Source organism: Mycteria americana, chromosome 3 (assembly GCF_035582795.1).
Source record: "Mycteria americana isolate JAX WOST 10 ecotype Jacksonville Zoo and Gardens chromosome 3, USCA_MyAme_1.0, whole genome shotgun sequence".
NCBI classification, from domain to species: Eukaryota; Metazoa; Chordata; class Aves; order Ciconiiformes; family Ciconiidae; genus Mycteria; species Mycteria americana.
The window spans coordinates 8,688,173-8,708,504 of NC_134367.1; the positions used below are offsets into that span (position 1 = coordinate 8,688,173).

The 20,332-nt window shown below is 45.4% G+C and overlaps 1 protein-coding gene across 7 annotated transcripts in view; it reads right to left on the reverse strand.

Moving 5' to 3' along the window:
• The window catches only part of KLHL29 (kelch like family member 29), a 409,537-nt gene that overhangs the window by 4,946 nt on the left and 384,259 nt on the right, over positions 1–20,332 (reverse strand). For 6 of the 7 annotated variants that reach the window (XM_075497845.1, XM_075497840.1, XM_075497838.1 and 3 more), the window contains 2 exons: positions 17,792–17,985; positions 9,299–9,443 (listed from right to left, as the gene is read on the reverse strand). In XM_075497845.1, the coding sequence (XP_075353960.1) occupies positions 9,299–9,443; positions 17,792–17,985 (339 nt within the window). The remainder of the gene's footprint in view (positions 1–9,298; positions 9,444–17,791; positions 17,986–20,332) is intronic. The other variant, XM_075497842.1, reaches the window with a different exon arrangement.

Sequence of the window (20,332 nt, forward strand, 5' to 3'; positions counted from 1 at the left end):
TGTAGATGACAGCACCTCACACCAGCACAGGAGAGGACCGTAGTGGCTGTTACCACTTACGTACAGGGGTCCTGTCTAATACTTACTGCTCGTTACCCGATGAGACTGCTCTGCACGGACCTTTTGATCTGTGGTAAGAAGGGGATGGACAGAGGGAGGACCCTGTGCGGAGACCTTTCCATCTACGCTGTAGGCGACCCTGGGAACAGGAGCCAAGCAACCACCAGCCCTTCCTAGCTGGCTGTGTGCTGCGTAGCTGAAGTGCCCAGTATCCCCTTGGGCATCCAGTGTTGGATCTCTAAATGGGGACGTGCGTGCTTTACAAATTCCTGTGTAGCATCTTAGCTGCCCACACTTCTTCTAGTAAAGTCTCCTCTGTGGCATGCTTAGTAGCAGCTGCTCTAAGCCAGAGGAGCAGCTGAGTAGCCACGCACACCTTCCTGAAACGATCTGGGTCCAGGTTCCTCCCCACCCATGCTCTGCATTAGGGGTTACAGCGGGTGGGCAAACGTTCCTCTTGTTCTCCAGCACCTGGGCTACGGCACTGAAAGAAATTCATGGCCAGCGGCTGAGACAAGCAGCTCAATACTGTAGCCTCCCATCCCCGTGCTAATGTGTTGGGGAAGAAACAGATGCTGAATTCCACCCTCTGAAAGACTGTATGAATTTTAAATGATTAGAGTAGCTTCTGCCCCCTCCGTATGCAATTCCCATAGATAAGACTGGCGTAACGCTTAGCTTGTGAGTCATGCCTGAGGTTAAGAAAACCAGTGAGCTGCTCCTGCTATGCAGTTCGAAGTATGCAGCCGGTATTTACGTGTGCAGGGGACTTTGGAGACATTCAGGCATCTCTGGGGCTAAAGTGGGAGGTAGGTACTTAAGCTCAATTAACAATTTAGTCCTAGGTTGCTGCTGCTTTGCAGTATTAGGACAATCACTGCTAATTTCTGGGACCTTAGGGAATAGGAAACTCAAGTGGGCTCTAAAACCTTGAGGAAAGTGAGTGGAAAGGAGTATGCTCATTGCTCTCTCTTCATTACTGTGACAATATTTCTTTTCTCCCCTCCCTTCCATCCCATCAGCTGTAAAAACATCGTTACCAAGGCTGATGTACAAAGAAAGAAATAATTACAATAATTAGGATGCGAGTTTATTGCTCGGTGCCATTAATCCTGCGAGATAAAATGATTACAGGCTGTCAGAGCCTGGGAAGGAAGGAAGCTCCGCGCCGCAGAGCCTCGCTGCGGGGACACAAAACCTCCGGCAGCTTCGGGGGCAGCGACCTTCCCAGCGAAGGAGCAGCCGGACCCCCGTCTCTCCAGCAGCACGCCCGGGGTGAAGGTAATCGGTGTCAAAATGGAGGTCACTTCATCCACTCCTTCCAGGAAAATATGTTTCAGCATTTTGCAAGTTATTACCCGGCAGGCTAACGACTCCGCTTCTACTCCCTGAGTAATTACTGCGGTTTACTAGAGAGCCTTCACCTATAGCTCTGCAGCCAAGTCACCCGAGGTGCCAGGGCGTCCTTCATTGCCCAAACCGTGAGCAGTGTCAGAGGATCATGCTGTGACTATCCCCTGACACTGCCACCGCTAGTCCGGTCCATCTGCTGACCTCCATGAAGCTATGAATCACACTCCTAAGAAAAATCCTAACGAGGCTGAGGGGCACCGAGGGCTGATGGGGACCTGGCTGTCCACGGTTGGAGTGCTTGTGTAATCTGAACACCCTTTAAATCTCTTCTCTGCCTCTCCACTTTGCAGTCCTTCCCCAGCTTGAGCAAACAGGTGGCAGAGAAGATCCCTCTCTGACAGCTGGCCATTAAAGGACTTGATGGACAAAGCAAAGCATTGAATCATCAAATCATAGAGCAGCTCATGTTGGAAGGACCTCGAAAGATCATCTGGTCCAACCTTTCATGGGAAAGGGACACTAGATGAGATTAGCTAGCACCCTGTCTAATTGCATCTTGAAAACCTCCTGTGACGGGGACTCCAGCATGTCCCTGGGGAGCTTGTTCCAGGGGATGATTGTTCTCCCTGTAAAAAATTCTTATATCGAGATGAAACCTCTCCTGGTGCAACTTGTACCCGTTGCCCCTTGTCTTCTCCATGTGGCTCCTTGTGAAGATAGAGCCTCCATCCTCCTTGTAGCCGCCCTTTGAGTGCTGGAATACTGTGTGAGGTCCCCCTGAGCTTTCTGTTTTCCAGGGAGAAGGGTCCTAACTCCTTCAGTCTTTCCTCACAGCGCAGGTTCTCCAGCCCTTTGATCATCTTTGTGGCCATCCTTTGGACCCTCTCCCGTCTGTCCATGTCTTTTTTGAATTGCGAGGACCAGAAGTGGACGCAGTACTCCTGGTGCGGCCTGACAAGCGCTGAGCAGAGTGTGACGATCACTTCTCTAAGCTAGTAACGTCCCTGCGGATGCAGCGCAGGATCTGATTTGCCTTCATTGCTGCATTTGACTTTGCACTGCTTTTTAATCATCTTTTTTAATCGTGCTTTCCTGTCTGCTCAACCACTCGATGTCTCTGCAAACCCTGCCCTACCCGTGCTCCAACTCAGGCGTGGAGCACCAGGGCTTGGCACACAGGAGCCAGGGGCCCTGCTCCGGCAGCTCAGCTGCCGGTCACTTGGTGGCCACCTTCCCACCAAGAGCGTTATGGACCCTCCACTCTTCATTCTAAAGCATCTTATAATGAAAGTCTCCTGAAGGGCAGCGATTTGGAAGCAACCCAAAGCGGAGGATGTCAGTGCCTCTTTTCTATAGTGTTTGAGAGCCAAGTGCCTGGGAGCTCCTGCTCCAGCCCTTCCCTCTCCCAGTCGTGATGGCTGGACATAGCACCAAGCAGTGGGACTACCAGCAAAGTTTGTTAATTTTGATTATTACTATTATTTTAAAATTTCCTGCTTAGTCCTAAAGATCACATCAGCCTTATCTGGAAATTAAAAAAAAAAAAAAAAATCCTATATTGTAAGTCTAGGGTTGTAAAAGAGATTTGAAATAGCTGAATTAGCATGTTGTTTTGATTCCCTGAAACTTAATATCTTCTGAGTCCACAAACAAAGCTCCTCTCCCTCCTCACTCCTGCCTATGCATGCACACGCGCTCACTAATTTATTTGGAGCAGTTCCATAAAGGTTATTAAATATTATCAGTTAGCTAGATAGACAAAGAATCTGCTTAGAAGTAGAAAAAAATCCCCATGTTTATTAGTGGATGAATTTCCTTCCTTCCTAACGTTTCAGGAGGGCTCTACTGGAGGTGGAACGGAACGATGGTCGTCAAGTGGGAGGAGTAAGCGCGGGGATAAGAAAAGCCTGCCGGGTACCAGCTATCGCGGGAAGCGGCTCCGTGCAGCGCTAGGCAGAACTGCAAGCGCCCCGTAAGCTCTTCCTTAAACTGGGGACCTTTCAGTGAAACCTTTTGGTTTGCAAGACCAAAGCGAAAGGCATCGCCGCCGTCTCCGTGGGTGGTGGTGCTCAGGGTGCCAACGCGTCGTCCTGAGTTTGGTGGCGAGCGGACAACCTGTGGTTGGTTGCAGGCCGGGTTGGCAGCCAGGTTGTTATGTTTGAGAGGGCTCGAGCTCGGGTGGCCGTGTTGTGCTGCCAGAGGTGTCAGCTTTACAATGAGATGGATAAATGAGGGTCCAGATTAGTCATGGTCAATTAGGAGGATATCATGCCACTTCTTGGAGTGGGATTATTAGTGTGGGTGTTTTGGCCAAGCTCCAGTTATGTTCTCCCCTACTCGGTGAGCACTTTCCCTTGCTAATGATCCAAAACCATCATGTGGCATCGTTACTTGTTGCTGAAAAACAGTAATGTTTTATTCCAAAGTCTGTCGCACATCAGTAACGGCCCGAGTGCTCTGTCTGTATCAGTTACGCTTTAATGCACACCGAAATCCTTCATGTCATCGACTGCTACAGATATTATTGCTATTAGTCTGGTGCAGCAGTTCTCAGCCGCTGTCCGTGGAGCATGGTCCCAGCCACACGTCTCCTTCCAGATATGCTGGAAGATTTTGGCTTTCCCTTCTGGACCACAAACACTTCCAGCTGCAAATGCTGCCTGCTGAACAGACCAGCCTTTACATCTGCGGGCTCGAGAAGCGCGAGGCCATTAAGGAACCGTGCTCTGTAATAGCTTCACCTGGGAATATCTGTCCAAACAAGCTGTGCTCTAACCCCTGCCAGTGCCTGGAGTTACCATGAACTTTGCAATGAGGAAAGGAATCAGCTGGGGGAGTCTGCGGCTGGTGCCGTACATTAGCAATGCCTAGTAGTTAAGCACAGGAGTCACCATGCTTCGCTGTTCAAGAACAAGGGCTTATTTAAAAAGAAGAGGGGGAAAAAAAAAAGAAAAAAAATCCACAAACCGACCCTGTTTTTGTGCTGTTCAGCCCGAGTCGAAGTTTTATTAAAGATTTCCATTCGGCAGAACCATCTAATAAATCTTACTGGTTAACAGTCAGAGGAGGAGGAAGAAAATGCTTTTCCGGTGTCTGTTGGGAATTGCTGGTACTAAATTAGCTGCTCTAGAATTATTGCTGGCACCATCACGCTGCCGCTGTTGCCCCGTGGAGGCTCTCTGTAGCACACGCCTGTTTGCACGCCGCCTGCATCCTAAGCAAGCAGAATATGGAATTTTTAATCACGCACAGAAATGCATTCGGTATTCTTTTTGCTCGTGGAAAAATAAACCCTTGAAGGGCATTGCGGGAAGGGAGAGTGCTGCCTGCAAAGGGAGGACTCCCCAGTGCTGGAGGGGAGGGATGTCTCTGCAAGCCTTGCTGGAGAGACGTGTCCGCAGAGCAGCGTGCTCATCCTGGCTCGCCATCCCTGTCGGCTGCTGTCTGCCGCCTCCAAAGATGCCGCAAATGAACAGGGGCTGCCAAACCGAGACGGGGTCCATGTGGCGAACAGGACGTGCTTGCCTGATGTTTGGGAAATGGCAAATATCTCCCTCACCCTCACACGTTGCGTGGAAGATGTTCAAGACCTGCCTGTGAACTCTCAGTGAATTTTAAAACGCTTCAGGCCTATTATAGCTCTTTGCCCACTTGGCACCATCCCTCAAAGGGTTAATTCTAGGTCAACACAAAATTCTTATTGACTTCCATCAGGCTGGGCTTAATCTGAAAATGATGCTCAATTTGCTCTTCTGTTGATTGTGAGCTGGAGACCTGAATAATTTATTTTTCGTTTTTCATTAAAAGTAATTTAACTTGATATTAAAACCATTTGAATGGACCTTTAATTTTGCACACGTGGGGAATGTCACACACATTTCTCTTCCCCGTGCTCGAAGCCATCACGCTCCCTAGTCACTAACATGTAGAAACAGTGCAGATAAAAATAAAAGCGATGCAGTCAAGATTTTTTCGCAGCAAATTTGGTATTGAGTGATTCCTGGTGAGAGGAGATCAATAGCATGCAGTTAATTTCTAAGTTGTTTATGTTGCTGCTTTTAAACCATGTTTTTTGTGATCCATGCTAATGAGTGGAATGAGGAATTTATGGATTCATAGACTAAGGTCAGAAGGGATCTCTGTGCTTAGTTAATCTGAGCTTGTGTATACGCAGACCATGGACTTTTCCCCAGGCAGCATCTCTCTTGGAAATGTACCTAACCTCCTCTTACAAACACCGAGTGTTGGTGGGTTTGCCCCCTCCCTTGCTGGTTCTCTGTTTAATTATCCTTGCTCTTGGGAAAGTGCCTCACTTCAAGGCTGAGATGTGTAACTTGACTTTCTAGCCCTCGTAACCTGCTACGCCTGTGTCTGAGAGACTGAAAGCTTTTCCACTTGCTCCCGGTGATCAAGTCACCTCTCAGCTTGTCTTTGATAAACTCCTTAAATTTCATGTCAAAGATTTGATTCGCAACCCGGCATCATTTTTGCAGCTTTCCTTTGAACTTCTGCTGATATTTCCACATGTTGATGCGTGGACCCAAGACCTGCATTCCTCTCGCCAACGCTGTATGCAGCAGCGCTCTCTCTTCCCAGCTGCAACTTGTTTTCATTCCGGTGTTAGGGCTCATATTATATATCCAATATTGCATTGACCTTTTATCCATCGCATTGTGATGAGACCTCATGTTGTGTCGCTCTGAGTGGCCTCCTTTATGTCCTCCTCTGAGTGCCTGACTGTCTAAGGGGAGCACGGCTGCTGCGATTGTGCTTCCTCCATGTATTACTTTGCATTTAAAATACTGCTGCTAGCTTGAGACCGTCTCACTGAGACATGCAGATAACTGGCTAAAATAGCTCCTTCTGTAATATTTTTACCCAGCAAGTGTTATGCCACCTGTAGCCTTTACCAGGGGAGATTTTCTATTACCTGGATTGTTGGGAGATATATTAAATAGCATTGAAGAAGAATCAATGCTTGCTACTGGTGGCCTTGCTCAATGATATCTTCTCATTAACAACTACATTTTGAGATCTGTCAGTGAAGCAGATTTACCCTCTCTAATGTGCACCTTGTTAATTCCATATAATACCAGCCAAATACCTTGGAGAAATCGCAGTATATTATAGCATCACAGTTGTCTTTAGCCGTCAGGCGTGTTTTATTAAAAAACAAAACAAAGAACCCAGTTTCCCCCAAAAAAAGCAAAAGCCAAGAGGTTGGTTTAACAAGACCCATTTTCCAGGAAAGCGCATTGATTGCTCTTCATTATATTATTAGCATCTAGTTATTTGTTGATGAAATCCCAAATTAACCCCTGTGGTATTTTGCAGAGGACCAACATGAGGCTAAGTGAGACCACTTAGACTGATGTTGGTACTTTGCAAAATTAATTGCTGCACTAAAATTCTCCCTTTCACCTTTTCAAAACACGGAAACACTTCGGCAGTGCCCTGATCCATCCTGAACTGTAAGAGTTATTAAAAATCAACATTAGTGGTTCAATCAGCTTCTCAGCGAAGACTCTAAAGACGCCTGCGTGTAAGACGGCCGGGCTGCCTGATTTGAGAACTTAATTTCTGAGTTCACATCTTTCCTTGCTGCCAACAGTGACCGCTTTTGGTCCCTCACAGCAGAATACGGAACCGCACCTTCTTGCTCCCTTCCAAATACAGATGAGAAACACCCATCCCATCGGTCTGTCTTACACTTTGCTACCTCATCAGCCTCAATGCTTTTATAACTGATTAAAATTACAAATTTGATCCCAAAAGGTTTAAAGTGCCTTTCTTTTTACTCCTATTAGCCCTTAGTACTTCACTGGTTCCCTCAGCCTCCTGTAGCAGCAGCCGGTTTTCAACCTATTTGTTACTGCTAACCTCCCATTTTCCCTATTTCCATACATCCTGATTTATTTAGGTTTTGTCATAGGTTTTACATCTCCTTTTGGCTGAAATATTTGTCCTTGACTGTTTCCCAGCACATTTAAGAATTTTCAAAATTGTGCTTTTTTTGGCATCCAATTGGGAGGTACTGAACTATTCCTTTTTTCGGTGACTATCCCACTATAAATGTAGGTTTCCAGTCCTCTATTGCTTTAGGCTTTAGAAAAAAATGTCATCTGAAAGTTTGAAGTTATTTTTTACTGACGGGTGTCATATTCTACTTAAGCAAAGCCAGTTTATTATGGTGCCTCAGCAGCAGCTGATATTTAGCTGAGGGGTTTACTCTCCTTGGTCCATCACAAGGTCTCCCACTGGATTCCCTTCTGCAGGGTGCAGAGCAAAGCACTCCTTCATGTTAGAAACCAAGTTTTCAGGTGAGATGCTCAGCCAATAGCCCCTGGTTGAAATCACCCATGCAATTTCTCTTGTAGTGTATTCCAGATACTTAATTAACAGATTTTTGTTATCATTTGCAAAACAGAGATGTTCAAAGAGCAGTTCATCCCTCTCTATGGGAAGATGTAGGAATGTATCAAACGTACAAGTCCCTCGCGTTTCATTTTACTGGTTAGGGCTCTAATCCTGAGCTGCATCGTACCCTTTATTTCTGGTTTTCAGGAGAGAAATATCGGCAGCAGCGGTCTGAGCGCTGCAGGCTCCTCCTCATCCTGCTTTGCCTCCTGCTGGAGCGGAGGGACAAGGAGGACTTGGCCTTAGCGCAGGACGCACGTGGCCACAGCCGCCTGGGATGGAGCCGGCTGCTCAGACCCCTTTACTTACAACAAAATACGCTTCGGCAGCCAAGAGAGCGCACTCCTTAAATGAATAAAAGAAAGGGGGGGAAAAAAGGAGAAAACCAGAAGAAAACAGCAAAAAGAGAGAAACTGAGCATGCTTTCTTAAAAAGGAATTTTTCTCATCTGCACCAAAGTTAACGCAACTTTGTTAAGTTAAACACAACAAGTGAAAACACGGAGGTGTTTTTCACCCATAGGATGAGGGCTAGGGACACCCCTGGGGCAAGGAGCAGAGCTGTCGGCTGAACATCTGGGAGATGCGGGTCCGTTGTGGACCTGCCCCATCGCTGCTATTGCTCCCACCCCAGCTGCTGTTTCACTTGGGCGCTCGCCCGGCACAACCCCTCTGTCCTGGTTTTGCTCAGTGCCTTGACACGCTGCTGCATCCGACATCGATAACAAACCCGCACCCAGCGCCCGTGGCCGCCCGCGGCAGTGTTTGTGGTCCAGCGACGGCTTTTCCCCGTGAAACCAATAGCTCGGCCAGTCCCCAGCGCAGGGAACTGCTCTGTGAGGGGCTGGCGCTGAATAATGCCTGAAACAAGCCCGTCTTTCTGTAACAGCCACGTAATACTTTTTAAAAGGTCTTTAAGTTCTGCCAGTACCTGCGATGGGTGCCAAGTTTTATTTTTGTTAGCCAATTTGGGAAGTTTGTTAAACCTGTGACCGGGATTGGGGAAGCGAGCCCAAAAAGCAATCAAAAGCACGTAATAAATATTAATTAATATCAGTGTGTGGTGCTTACTCAATATTTTTTTTCTTTCAAGGATCTTTTAGCTAGTTAGCAAAAACCTGTTCCACATTATGGTGGTCTCTCCTACAGCGGGTATTTATCATTCTCCGGTTACACATGGCAAACTGAGGAAAACAGCGTTCCTGTAGTCTGCTGGAGGAGCCCAACACACGGCCCTCCCCACGATCCATCGTGCCGGAATGTGAAGAGACACATGAACCATGGTAGGGTCCTGGATGTGCACTTTGGGAAATGCTGTGTCCCTGAACACGCACAAAAAAGAGATGAGGAAAACCCCAGATGGTACAGACCTCCCTTCCCCTCTCCCCTTCGCTGCTAGGTTGTATTAGCTTATTTACCAGCAGAAAATGTTAAGGCACCAGTAATTCAATTTTAATGTTTTTTCTCACCTGCAGAACTGCCTGGAGTGGTTCATGTTGGGACCTGCTTTAATATTGCCTTTCTCTGGGTCATAGATGGTGGTTGCTCGTGCATAAGCTCCTCCAAGAATAAAGATGAACCCATTGAGAGTGACTGCAGGAGCATATTTGTTATCTGTCAATGGAAAGCAACACTGAGATCAGTTTTAGGCTCAGGTTTGGAGACTGTTTTTTTATTTATACATTCCCCTTATTTATAGATAAGTCACGTTTCTCTAAACCTCCAAGGCTAGGGAAAGAAAAATGAGGAAACCTTTCCTGGTTTTGTTCTTCTCTCTCCAAGTTCTCAAAGGCACTTTTAAAGTTCATCAGTCCTTCATCCCCCAGTACGCGCCTCCCTCTAAACTGGTAAAGTACAATTATCCTCTCCTGAAGCCTAATGGAGTCACCGTGAAAGCTCCACTCTTACATATGAAATTAAGATGTCAAGTTGTTTCAGAATTTTGAATTGCTGCAAATTTTAACTCAGATGCTTCCCATGCCTGTGCAGCAGCTAAGTACAGAAGAAACCCACAGCGCAGAGACCCGCTTAATAATATCCAATAGTTGATTCTCTTTTGTATTCTGCTTTTGCTTGTGGGAAGGTCACCCACATAATCCAGAAGATTTTCTGAGACCCGATTTTTTTTCTCCCCTTCATCTGTCTGGTAAATTCATCTGCATTTTTATTTTCAGATGTGTGCGTACCTCCAAGCAGTCCTGTATTTTAGCAACGAACTGTGTGAGGTTGGAGTTTGAAATTGAGCAAGTCCCTCATCCTAAGTCAAGTTCAATCAGAGTTTCCAAGGATGCTTTAAAATTCTTGTGTTAGCTGCGGCATTATTAGAAATATTGATAAAACTAACCATGAATTATCGAATAAAATAATTCTAATTTAATTAGTTGACTTGTCCCATATGCTGCTAGCACGCCATATGCACATTATTAAATATGAGCCAGTTGGGCTGAAATTTCTCATGATGGTGTCTGTCTTTATGCGACACAGTTTTTTTTTTAATCAACATTTCAGTGAAACCAATCGGCAGTGTCTGGGAACAAAAGACGGGAAAATACATTGCTTTATTTGAGTTAAAATAAGCCTCACAACCAGTTCTCTAAGAAGCAAGAGCCCAAGCCCTTTGGGGTGTGAAGCAGACGTTTCCTGGGTGGCTGCCCTGGTGTGACGGGACACTTCGATAAAAATTATCCATATGTAGCTATATGTTAAAGCCTCTCCAAACTCTGCATTTTTATACGCTCAGAAAAGGGTGATCCTCTTGCATCTTCAGTGGAGAATCAGCCTGGACACAATCCTGCCGGCTTCAGCCCCTGCAACCCTTCTCCCCAGTGCGGGGATGAGGGGCAGCGCGCTGGAGAGGAGGTGCCGTATCACCTTTGCTGTGCTCTTACATCTCTGCTAACAGCCTCTACGTAACGTTGAAGGGGGACGTATACGTATGTTCCTCCCAGATCTGTAACACTGTGACTGTGTCCTTTTAGGAACAAGGAAAGAGATGGGCTTAAGCTTGCCCCAGCAGCTTTACTTTTGGCATTTGCTTACCTCCTTCCTGGCTGGCATTGTAACCCTGAGGTTCTTGTAAAACCACCTCATTCCATTATGTAAAGAGAGATTAAATTTGACAGGAGTTAAGCAAAAGCTGATGAACATCTCCAGAAGAGAGGTAATTTCCTTAACTGGGGTTTGAACTGGTTAAACTAGTAGGAAAATAATGGGTTTGTGGTGTCTGCTTCTGTTCCATCACGGCTGTGGGGTGGGCAGGCTCAGGTCATCACCCTACGTCGGTGCATGCCCAGGGCGACGTACGGGGCTGCAGCTCCCGGTGTGAAAACAGACAAAACATGTTATGGGTTAAAGCTGGGCTCCTATTATGCTGAGTATCTACAGGCATATGTCAAAAAACCACGGATGTATTAGGAAAATGTCACTGATCCTTGGGAACAGATGGGAAGAAACTAATTCATCCAGAAAATAGAACAAGGAGTATTCAGTTTCTTCTCGGTGCCACTAAGCCACTATAATTCATCAGAAAGACTTATCTGTCCTAACAACCCGTCTCGTATCCCTTTCCAAATCAGACTTGCATATGTGACATTTTTTCCAGTTAAGACACTCATCAGAAATTTTCCATATTTAATTATCACATCTTCCTGGTTTTTTTTTTCTTCGACTAGCACTATTTTGCAGGAGAATGAAACTCTCACATAAAAAAAAGAACTCAGCTCCCAAATCTCACAGGGAAATTATTTGGGGCTCCCTCAAGGCAGAAACAGTGACTTCTCAGGAGACTGAATCACTGACTTCACATTCCTTTTTGTTAAAGAAAGAGAGGGAAACCCCTTGGTTATTTTTATAGTGACTTTTTTTTTTTTTCTTTTCAAATAGGCAGACAGTCTGCTATTCTTTTTCTTTCTTTTTTTAAGAAGCAGTCATGTTTGGTTCTCATCAATTTTTCAATACATCACCTATCTGTTGTCTTTTTACTGCTTTTGGCTTCAGCTACAATTTCATAAATTGGTATAAAGGAAGCCTGAGATAGACAAACAGAGAAACCTCTGCCGTTTCTTTCAGGAAGGGAGAAGTTCACAGCAAACAGTCTCCTGATCCTCATGAAGATATGGCAGAAAGACACGAGGGACATCCCTCCAGAGACAGGTAGAGAGAAAACAGTGGGGTTTATTTTTGTTTTGTTACCATGGAGGCAGAAATTGTTCACGGATACAGGGAGCTTGGACAACTCAAGCCGTCACTCCTGCTACCTAGGAGTGGGTGACCACCTTCAGCCTTTAACCTTACTTCATCCTAGGTGCCACCCACAGCCTTCCCTTGTTGTTGTCCTTCCCAGGGCTTGGTAACCTCATGCAAACAGGAGACTCCAACTTCTGTCACTGCTGGAAGTCCTTAACATGCTCATAGTCCAAGGGGGTTGGTTGGGGACCCTAATTTTGCAAAAGCATGTTCTGGTTGGGCTTTTTGGTCAATGCTACTGGGCATTGTGGGTCAGAGGCTTACCGTGGGATATAGCGGGGACATTGGTTATTTCAAAAGCCTGCTGAAGGGAAGGAAGAAAGGGGAGAGGAAGCATGGAAAAAGAGAAGCAGCATCCTTTCCCCTCCAAAATTCAAGTGCTGGGGCTGTCGGATGTAGTAATCCATTTCAGGCTGGAAAATCTTAAATGGGATTTGTCCAGGACAGCAAGCACACTTGAGATTAAAAGGCAGAATAAATGTAAAGGAAATAATAGATAAAAGGTACTCTTCTCTCCAAGTGGATAACATCATAACATCATTCTCCTTTGCTGTTGCTATAGGAAAATATGCAAGTATTTCTATTGTAGTGCCAGGTCACTGTGGGAAGGGTTATGCACTCGACGACAATCCTTGAGCCAGAGGTGTACTTCACATGGGGTTGATAATTTAACCTACCGGTGTGCTCCTCACTTAGTAACGATAGCGTGCTGTCTGTGATGTGTTTCGTGGCTCTCATAGCTCTCGGTACATTATATGGTCAAGTAGCACAGTTCTGCTTTCCCTTCCATGATCGCCTAAAGATCTTACATTGCCTTCCACTAAAGCACTCGGTCACAGCCTGAAGTGGCATTAAAATGAATGGCAGCAGCACTTCATATGGAAACAGGTTACTAAAACCAAGCTAGTCAACCATTTTTATCAGGAGAAAGAAATCTGGGCATGCCACCAGTCCAGGTATAACTCCAGCCGAAGGGTCTCCCTGCGGGCATGGGTGGCCGGTGTGGGGACTGATGCTCACGATGAAGCAGATTGGAGAAAGGAGACTAGTTAATACAAACTAAATCTGCTTTTAATAGTAAGTGCCTCTTCCCCACCCTGAATACTATGCAGACAAGCTCAAGAATGGCATAGTAATGGATAAGATAACGTCCCTTGGCCGCCGGGAGACTGTGGTCCGAGCCTTAACAGAGCTTGTGAGGCCAAAGTGCAGATACTGCAATTAACAGCAGGGGCTCGGATGTCAGCCCTTCTGGCACGGCGCTCGCAGGCTAGCTGATTTCTCATAACTACACAGCCGGTTATGGGGCCCTACGGTTGTCCGAATGACCCTTGAGCAAACCCTCCTCAGAGACCCCGAAGTTGAGTGTCCTCACTTGCAAACGCCACATTTTGTGTATGTGTGGCAGGGATCACCCGTGTCAAAGCAGAAGGCCCCACCTGCCATCGTGGGGCAGATTCAGCATCAAATTTACGGGCAAAATGTTGATGAAGTGAAGAGAGTTGGACAAAGCACGGCCACACAGATGAAGCGGAGGTAGGGAGTGAAAGGGAGGCCATCTGATAAAGGGCAAACACAAAAATACTGACTTTGCTGGGTAGAGAGCAGAGTAAGTACGTGTAGGGGGAACAAATCCAGGAGTGGAAAAACCATTCTGAATGGAGGAGATGGCATATACAGAGGAGAAATGGGTGAGACAAAGGAGCGTAAAATTCAAGCTTACTAGTGGAAAAAACACTAAGAACTAGTCATGGGATGAAAAATATGTTGAAGGATGAGATGAAACACTCATTGCTTTAAGACTTCTAGGTGAGAGCTGGCCAAACCCACACACGGGCACCAAACTGTTGGCCTTGGGGAGTGGGCCAGGACATATATCTGATTTTTCTTGTAAAGTCCAAAAATAAATTCATGGAAATGATTATGCATTTTAACCAAAATAAGCCATGGGACAGTGCAGTAAAAATGCACAGATGCTGCTAAGGCTGTTTTCCTGAGATTTCTTGCGTTCCTAGCTCTGTGATTGTCCCACTTTGGTCGGACATATCACTACAGGAGTAAATGGTATGGTGAGGAACTAGATACTTGGATTAGAAACCAGAAATGCTCATAGCTCTTTGACCTCTGTGTTCCCATAGTTCTCACCAGATTTTAAAATTTAATAGTGGTGATGATTAAACACTGGTTTTCATACAATCCAGAAACATTAATAAAAAACTTGTAATTCCACCAGTACAGACACTGACTGTTCAGGGAATCAAAAAAGGTATATTTTAGTGCCCTGGCATAAAGGCACAAAGTGAACTAAAAGGCAGTGACAAGATAATTAGGCTTACATACCATCACTGCCTTCAGCATGTCTGTGGCCATCTTGTTCAATATGACAAACCTCAGGAAGCTGGGCATGAAATACTTTTTTAGCAGAGCTATATAGGACAGCCTGGCAAGAAATGGAAAGGCAGGTGCTGCAAGTATGTAGCCTGGGTTCATTACTGTTGTAGGACTTTGGCTCTACAGCAGCAAACTTCTTACAGCTCAAAACACAAGAAGGGGATGTGCAAGGTCGTTTACCAAAAATATGCAATGTGAAAGCCCTGGGAGGCTCCGCTACCCCAGTGACATCAAGCTGTGGGCTGCGCTGCTGCAGGAACATCTGCCAACTCCAAAGGCGGGGAGGACAGACACGGGGCACAGGATGGGGCACTGAGAAAGACCCTCTCCTCTCCAAACATGGATGTGTGTAATCAACATCTACCCAAAAGCTACCACAGCATCCACGTGCAACGTGTTGGTGAGTGTCATACCTACTGCACGCAGGCATCCACGTCCCAACACCTCCTGGCAGGTAAAGGCTAAAGAATAAATGGAAACTGGGAGTGAATTCGCTGCTTATTCCTAGAAGAAATCCAGGCAGAAGAGAGCAGGGGCTGAGCTGCATGGGCTTGCTATCGGTCCCCATTCTGTATCTCTTCTGCACAGGCAGGATGTCAGTATGCAGCCTGCTTCACCTCCATTCAGATTAGCCAAAAAATGATCCTCCCTCTTGCCATGGTTGATACCAGTGTTGCCTTGGGTTAGGTTGGCACACAACGCTTTGGAAGAGATGGATCTATTGGGTTCAAACGTGTGCCATGCTGCGTTCAACTCACAATCATAAAATACCCCAATGACTTGAGACAGGTACTGCTGGTCTAAAAATCGCCAGAGACCTTGGCTACTTTCAATACCTGCATCTACTGTTCCATATCTGAGCATGCTTGAGGAGTTTTTAAATAATCCGTTGTCCTATTTGAGGTCAAACAGGTTTCTCTGATCTCTGAGGAGACCTTAACCAACACAACTCGCCATCAGACGTCTCAGTTGACTTAGTTCAGAGGGACACCTTAAGAACTCACAAATCAACACAAAAAGGCTCTGAGGCCGTCGAAGGCACCCCAGCAGTGATCATATCAGGGTTTATCTGAGCTCCATTTTGTAAAAAGCACCCCAAGACTCCTTCTGTTCCCTCTTTGTTCTAGATGATAAATGTTGCCTGTACCGCACTTGGCATAGCATCCAGTTCTTGAGGGATACTTTACAAATACAGGTGAAACTATGGTTCTTGTAGAGCTGGAGAAATTAAAATATATTTCCAGTATTCCCACAGCCTGTTAGTGAGGATCAGGCATCACATCAGTTCAGTTTCCCAGACATTCTCCACCAGGGTGCAATTTTTCAGGCTCTGTGTTATTTTACTTTATTTGCAAATAAATTGATGTTATATATTTCCCAACAAAGACACCCAGTAACTCATTTCATCATATATTTTATGCTTTCAGCTTAACTAATTAACTTTACTTACACCAAAACATAAATACCATCTTTTAACTTCACCAGTGTCGTTCACGTATTTTTGTTAGGAAATAATAGTACCCGTCCATTAGAACAATGCATGACGAACCCAACTCTGGATGGTTTGGATGATTTTTTTCTAAGCACGCATGGTGTTGACATCTGCTAGACAGTATAACGAGCCCAGGGAATGATTTCTTAGCTCCTGTGGCACTTGTACTATTTTGGTAAGGAAAAGGAATACCTCTTTGCATAATGAATTCATTTTTGCAATACGCTCTGAGTACAGGAAAACCTCATACTGTCAGTCAGTGGATTAAATGAACAGCAGCAGCTGTAGCCATGTGATGGAAAAAGCCAGGCAATAGGGTTGTTTGCACTGCTGTATTACATAAACATGACTTTTGCCGGTTAACGCCCTCCCGCTGGGCGCTTCATGCTGCATCATACGCATGTCATGTTATGTTAGGCTGGACACAAACAGCAGCAAGGGAGTCAGAAAGCAGCAGCGCTGGCTGCGCAGGGAGGCTACAGCCATGACTCTACCAGCTCCTCATGACCCGATCTACCAGGGAACCCCACGAAGAGAGTCATAATAATTGTAACAAGCTACAAGAAAAAGAGCAGCTTATTTTAGCTTTCTGAATATGCTTAGGCCTTACCTGAATACCTCATAAATGTGCTTCTATAACTTATTACTTGCTACTCCTATTGCTCTACCAGGCTCAATACTGAGACTGTGATTTTTTTTTTTAAATGAAGCACCTCATGTCACAGTTTCAAGGCGACTACGAGGTTTTAGGATGGTGAAACACTGGAACAAGTTGCCCAGAGAGGTGGCAGATGCCCCATCCCTGCAAACATTGAAGGTCAGGTTGGATGGGGCTCTGAGCAACCTGCTCTAGTTGAAGATGTCCCTGCTTATTGCAGGGGGGCCGGACTAGATGACCTGTAAAGGTCTCTTCCAACCAGACCCATTCTATGATTCTAGGATGCAAAAGCAAGCCACCCAAAGCAGCTTCTCTGCAACGACTGTATGAGCGTTGTTTCTTTGGCCACCTGAGCACAGCCAGACCGAAGGCTGCCCACAGCCACCCAGTGCAGAGCAGGCGGCCCAGGTGGGCTGTCACCCTGCAGTAATGTCCTCAGGAAGCTGAACGCTAAACCCCATTTCCAAAAGCAGCCTATACACTCAGGGTGCAAATTGCCACAGAAAGCAAGTAAGCTGCAATCTTCTGAGCTCTATCCTAATTTTGAAGGAAGTCTGCACCTCTGACGTTGGCTGGTGCGGTGGCAAGTTTGGCCTCTCGTCTTGCTCTTTATTCTGTGAAATGTTCGGTGAGCTCAAGGGCATCACAAACTAATAAACACAGTTTTAATAATCTACATGTCTCGGAGATTTCAGCCTCTGAAGCACATATGCCTTTGGAGACCACTGATAAATCCCAGCTAAGAATGACCACCACTTCCCACAGGACAGGCGGCATTTTAACAAACCCAGGAGTAATAATCCATTAACTGAGCAGTGTTGTAAAACCGCATGGAGCAACACATGATGCCAGGATGAAGTTTCACTGCACTTCGCGATTTTTTGGATCGAAAATTACTAGTTGTCCGTAGCTAATAACTGCTTTCCTTTATCCTCTACTTTGAACTCATCATGTCCAGCTGATAACTAGCTGTATTAATGACTAACAAATGCCTTCAGTAAAGATCCAGATAATCGCCTCTCTGGTATAATACACCATGTATTCCTGCCAGTCTATTGTAAACGTATCTCCCCTCACCCCCCCAACTCATTTGCTTGCCACAAAGGCATTAAAATACCTGTAGCACAGAGATTTCTGTTGTAATATGCGTTTACTCTGTCACCACGCATCCCTTACCAATCATTGGAGACTCTATAAAGCTCCACGAATTAGTCTGAGGGATGTAGGACTGCAAGACTCCCGCAGCTCGGCCGGCTTCGTTCACCCCACCGAAGACGTAGATCTTCCCACCGCAAACGGTTGCAGCGGCCGAATGGACGGCCTTTGGCAGAGGAGCGATGGTCTCCCACTGGTTGGTTATCGTATCGTACCTAGGACAACAGCAATCGGAGTGAGCTGAGATGACGCAACGCTGGGTGAAGAGTAACGACAGGATAGACAGGCAGAGAAAGCAGGCTGGGATATAACAGAGAGGCAGCTTGACAAGCAGAAGAAAAGCAGAGGTGGAAGTGTATTTTCTGACGTCCTACAGATTCAGCCTCTTGGTAAACAGTGTAATTAATGCTTTTTCTAAGCTTTTAAAACATTGAGAAAAGTGCAGAGAAAGCTGGTTCTATTTTCTGTATATGCCTCTCAAATCTCATTATAGTCCAAGCTAAAGAAACTCTGGACATCTTTGTTGAGATGTCTTCCACTAATTAATTTCTATTAATGAGTATACAATGAGATTATTCTTGCAAATCAGTGCGGCGATATCCAATAGCAACCGCAAGCAGGCAACTGTTAATATACTTCAGTTGTTCAGCTTGTGGAACACATCTCACCTGCAACATAATGCAACACGATAGCTCTCTTTTTACTCTAGTTAACTGACCAGTGACGCACATTTTGTGCCAGAATAAGTTGCTTCCGTTTAATTTTCATTGTGCAAACCAAACTACGGTGCTTCATTGCAAGAAGCTGCAAACGTTAATGCTGGAATAAGATTTCACCGTTGCATCCATATTTGACATGAAGCAAACAGAAAAGAGTATGCATGAAAGTGCTAAATTAGTTTTAAGGGCATCAGTATCTGATTTAATTAAGCCATTGACCATAAGGGATGTGCAGTTAATAATCCATGGATGAAGACTCATTTTAGACAATGTCACAAGTACAGACGTCAATTTTTTTTAAAGATAATGTGGCAGGGATCCAAATAGCTGCTCTAAAATGAGTCTTGGAGACAGTGGAAAATAATGTGATTTTTTTAGGCTTCTATATTTCCATGTAATGGCACATTCAGTCAAATAGGAGTTTCCTGCATAGCGATCATTCAGAATTGTTGACTGCAAGAACAGAAGCCCTCATCACCCATTCAGGGCTTTTGCTTTTATTATTAGTGATATGCAATATGCAAACATGAAATGAATCCATGGCCATGACCTCATCTGTAAAAAAAGATTTAGCGACAGGGGAATTCTCCCTTTGCAACATGTCCCTCAAATTCTCACTGCCCAGACTTGGGGAAAACAAAAGGGACAAAAGATATAAATGGTGGAAACAGCACAAAATAATGTGCTTAATGAAAATGCATTAATGAGTTTCCAAGTAATATAACTGAAAGTAATTAACACACTCATAAAAATGAAGCCAAAGCAAGAGGGAGGCAAACTTTAACTAAAAAAGATGAGGAAAGTCCCTTATAATGAGCATGGAGAACTGCCTTGTACAATGCTCTAAATTAGTTACTGAGAAATTAAATTCATCTACAGCAAAGTGATCAAAGGGGAGAAATATAACGAGATTAAACAACATGGTGCTGGGAGCATTCAAGGTGACACACCTACATCGGGCTGATTCGTAACGTTTGGTACCAAACTCGAGCTTGCAGCTGCAGGTTTGACTGCACAAGCAACTCCTCCAGGTGAGCCACCATATGCTGCAGCTCCTGCGTTTGCCCACAGCACTCGGCAGCACTCGCACCCATCCTAGCAGATATGCAAAAATGTTGCATAATATAAAGTTTCATACACTGCTTTTGGGTTACACTTTGCTAACTGTAGTAATCTGGGGCTTGGTAATTTAATTGTTGATGTCTTATTGTATAATAAAAGCTGGTTAAGAAATTGGTTATTGGCTAGAAACGGTGCAAAGACACAGAGCTGAGAAGAACTGACCTGATCTGCCTTTCTAGTTCCTCAGCTTCTAAGATATAAATGACGCCTGTCACCCGATACTTACTGTCTCACACCATCCACTGCGACCTAGCACCAGGAACGTTTGTGGCCAGTCGAAGTGGTCCGAGATGGGACGGTGAGCAGCCGTGCCGCCTTCCCCAGGCTGGCAGAAGTACCCGGCCGACCACAGTTCCCAAGACTGATACGTTCCTGCCAATGACTTTCTGATCCTCCTAATAAGTTTTTGGGAAGGAGGGGTTATATCCTTCACATATGTGGGGGGCTGGGTGTGGTTGAGGACCACGTCTATAGGAATACTGGAGAAAGGTTCAAATTACAAGAACAATCGTCCTTCTCGATGAATTTCACTATTGGGACCTCAAGTCCCCTAGACCCCATTTTTCACCCACTTTCACTGCCCTCCATTTATGTTCTATGATGACAGAATTGATCCTTCTTTCTCCTACCCTCCATCTGCCACCAGGAAACCAAAAATGACCAGTTTTGCTTAATCTGCTGAAAGCCAAAGGCTGCAAATCTACTGGATATAGGTGCAAGT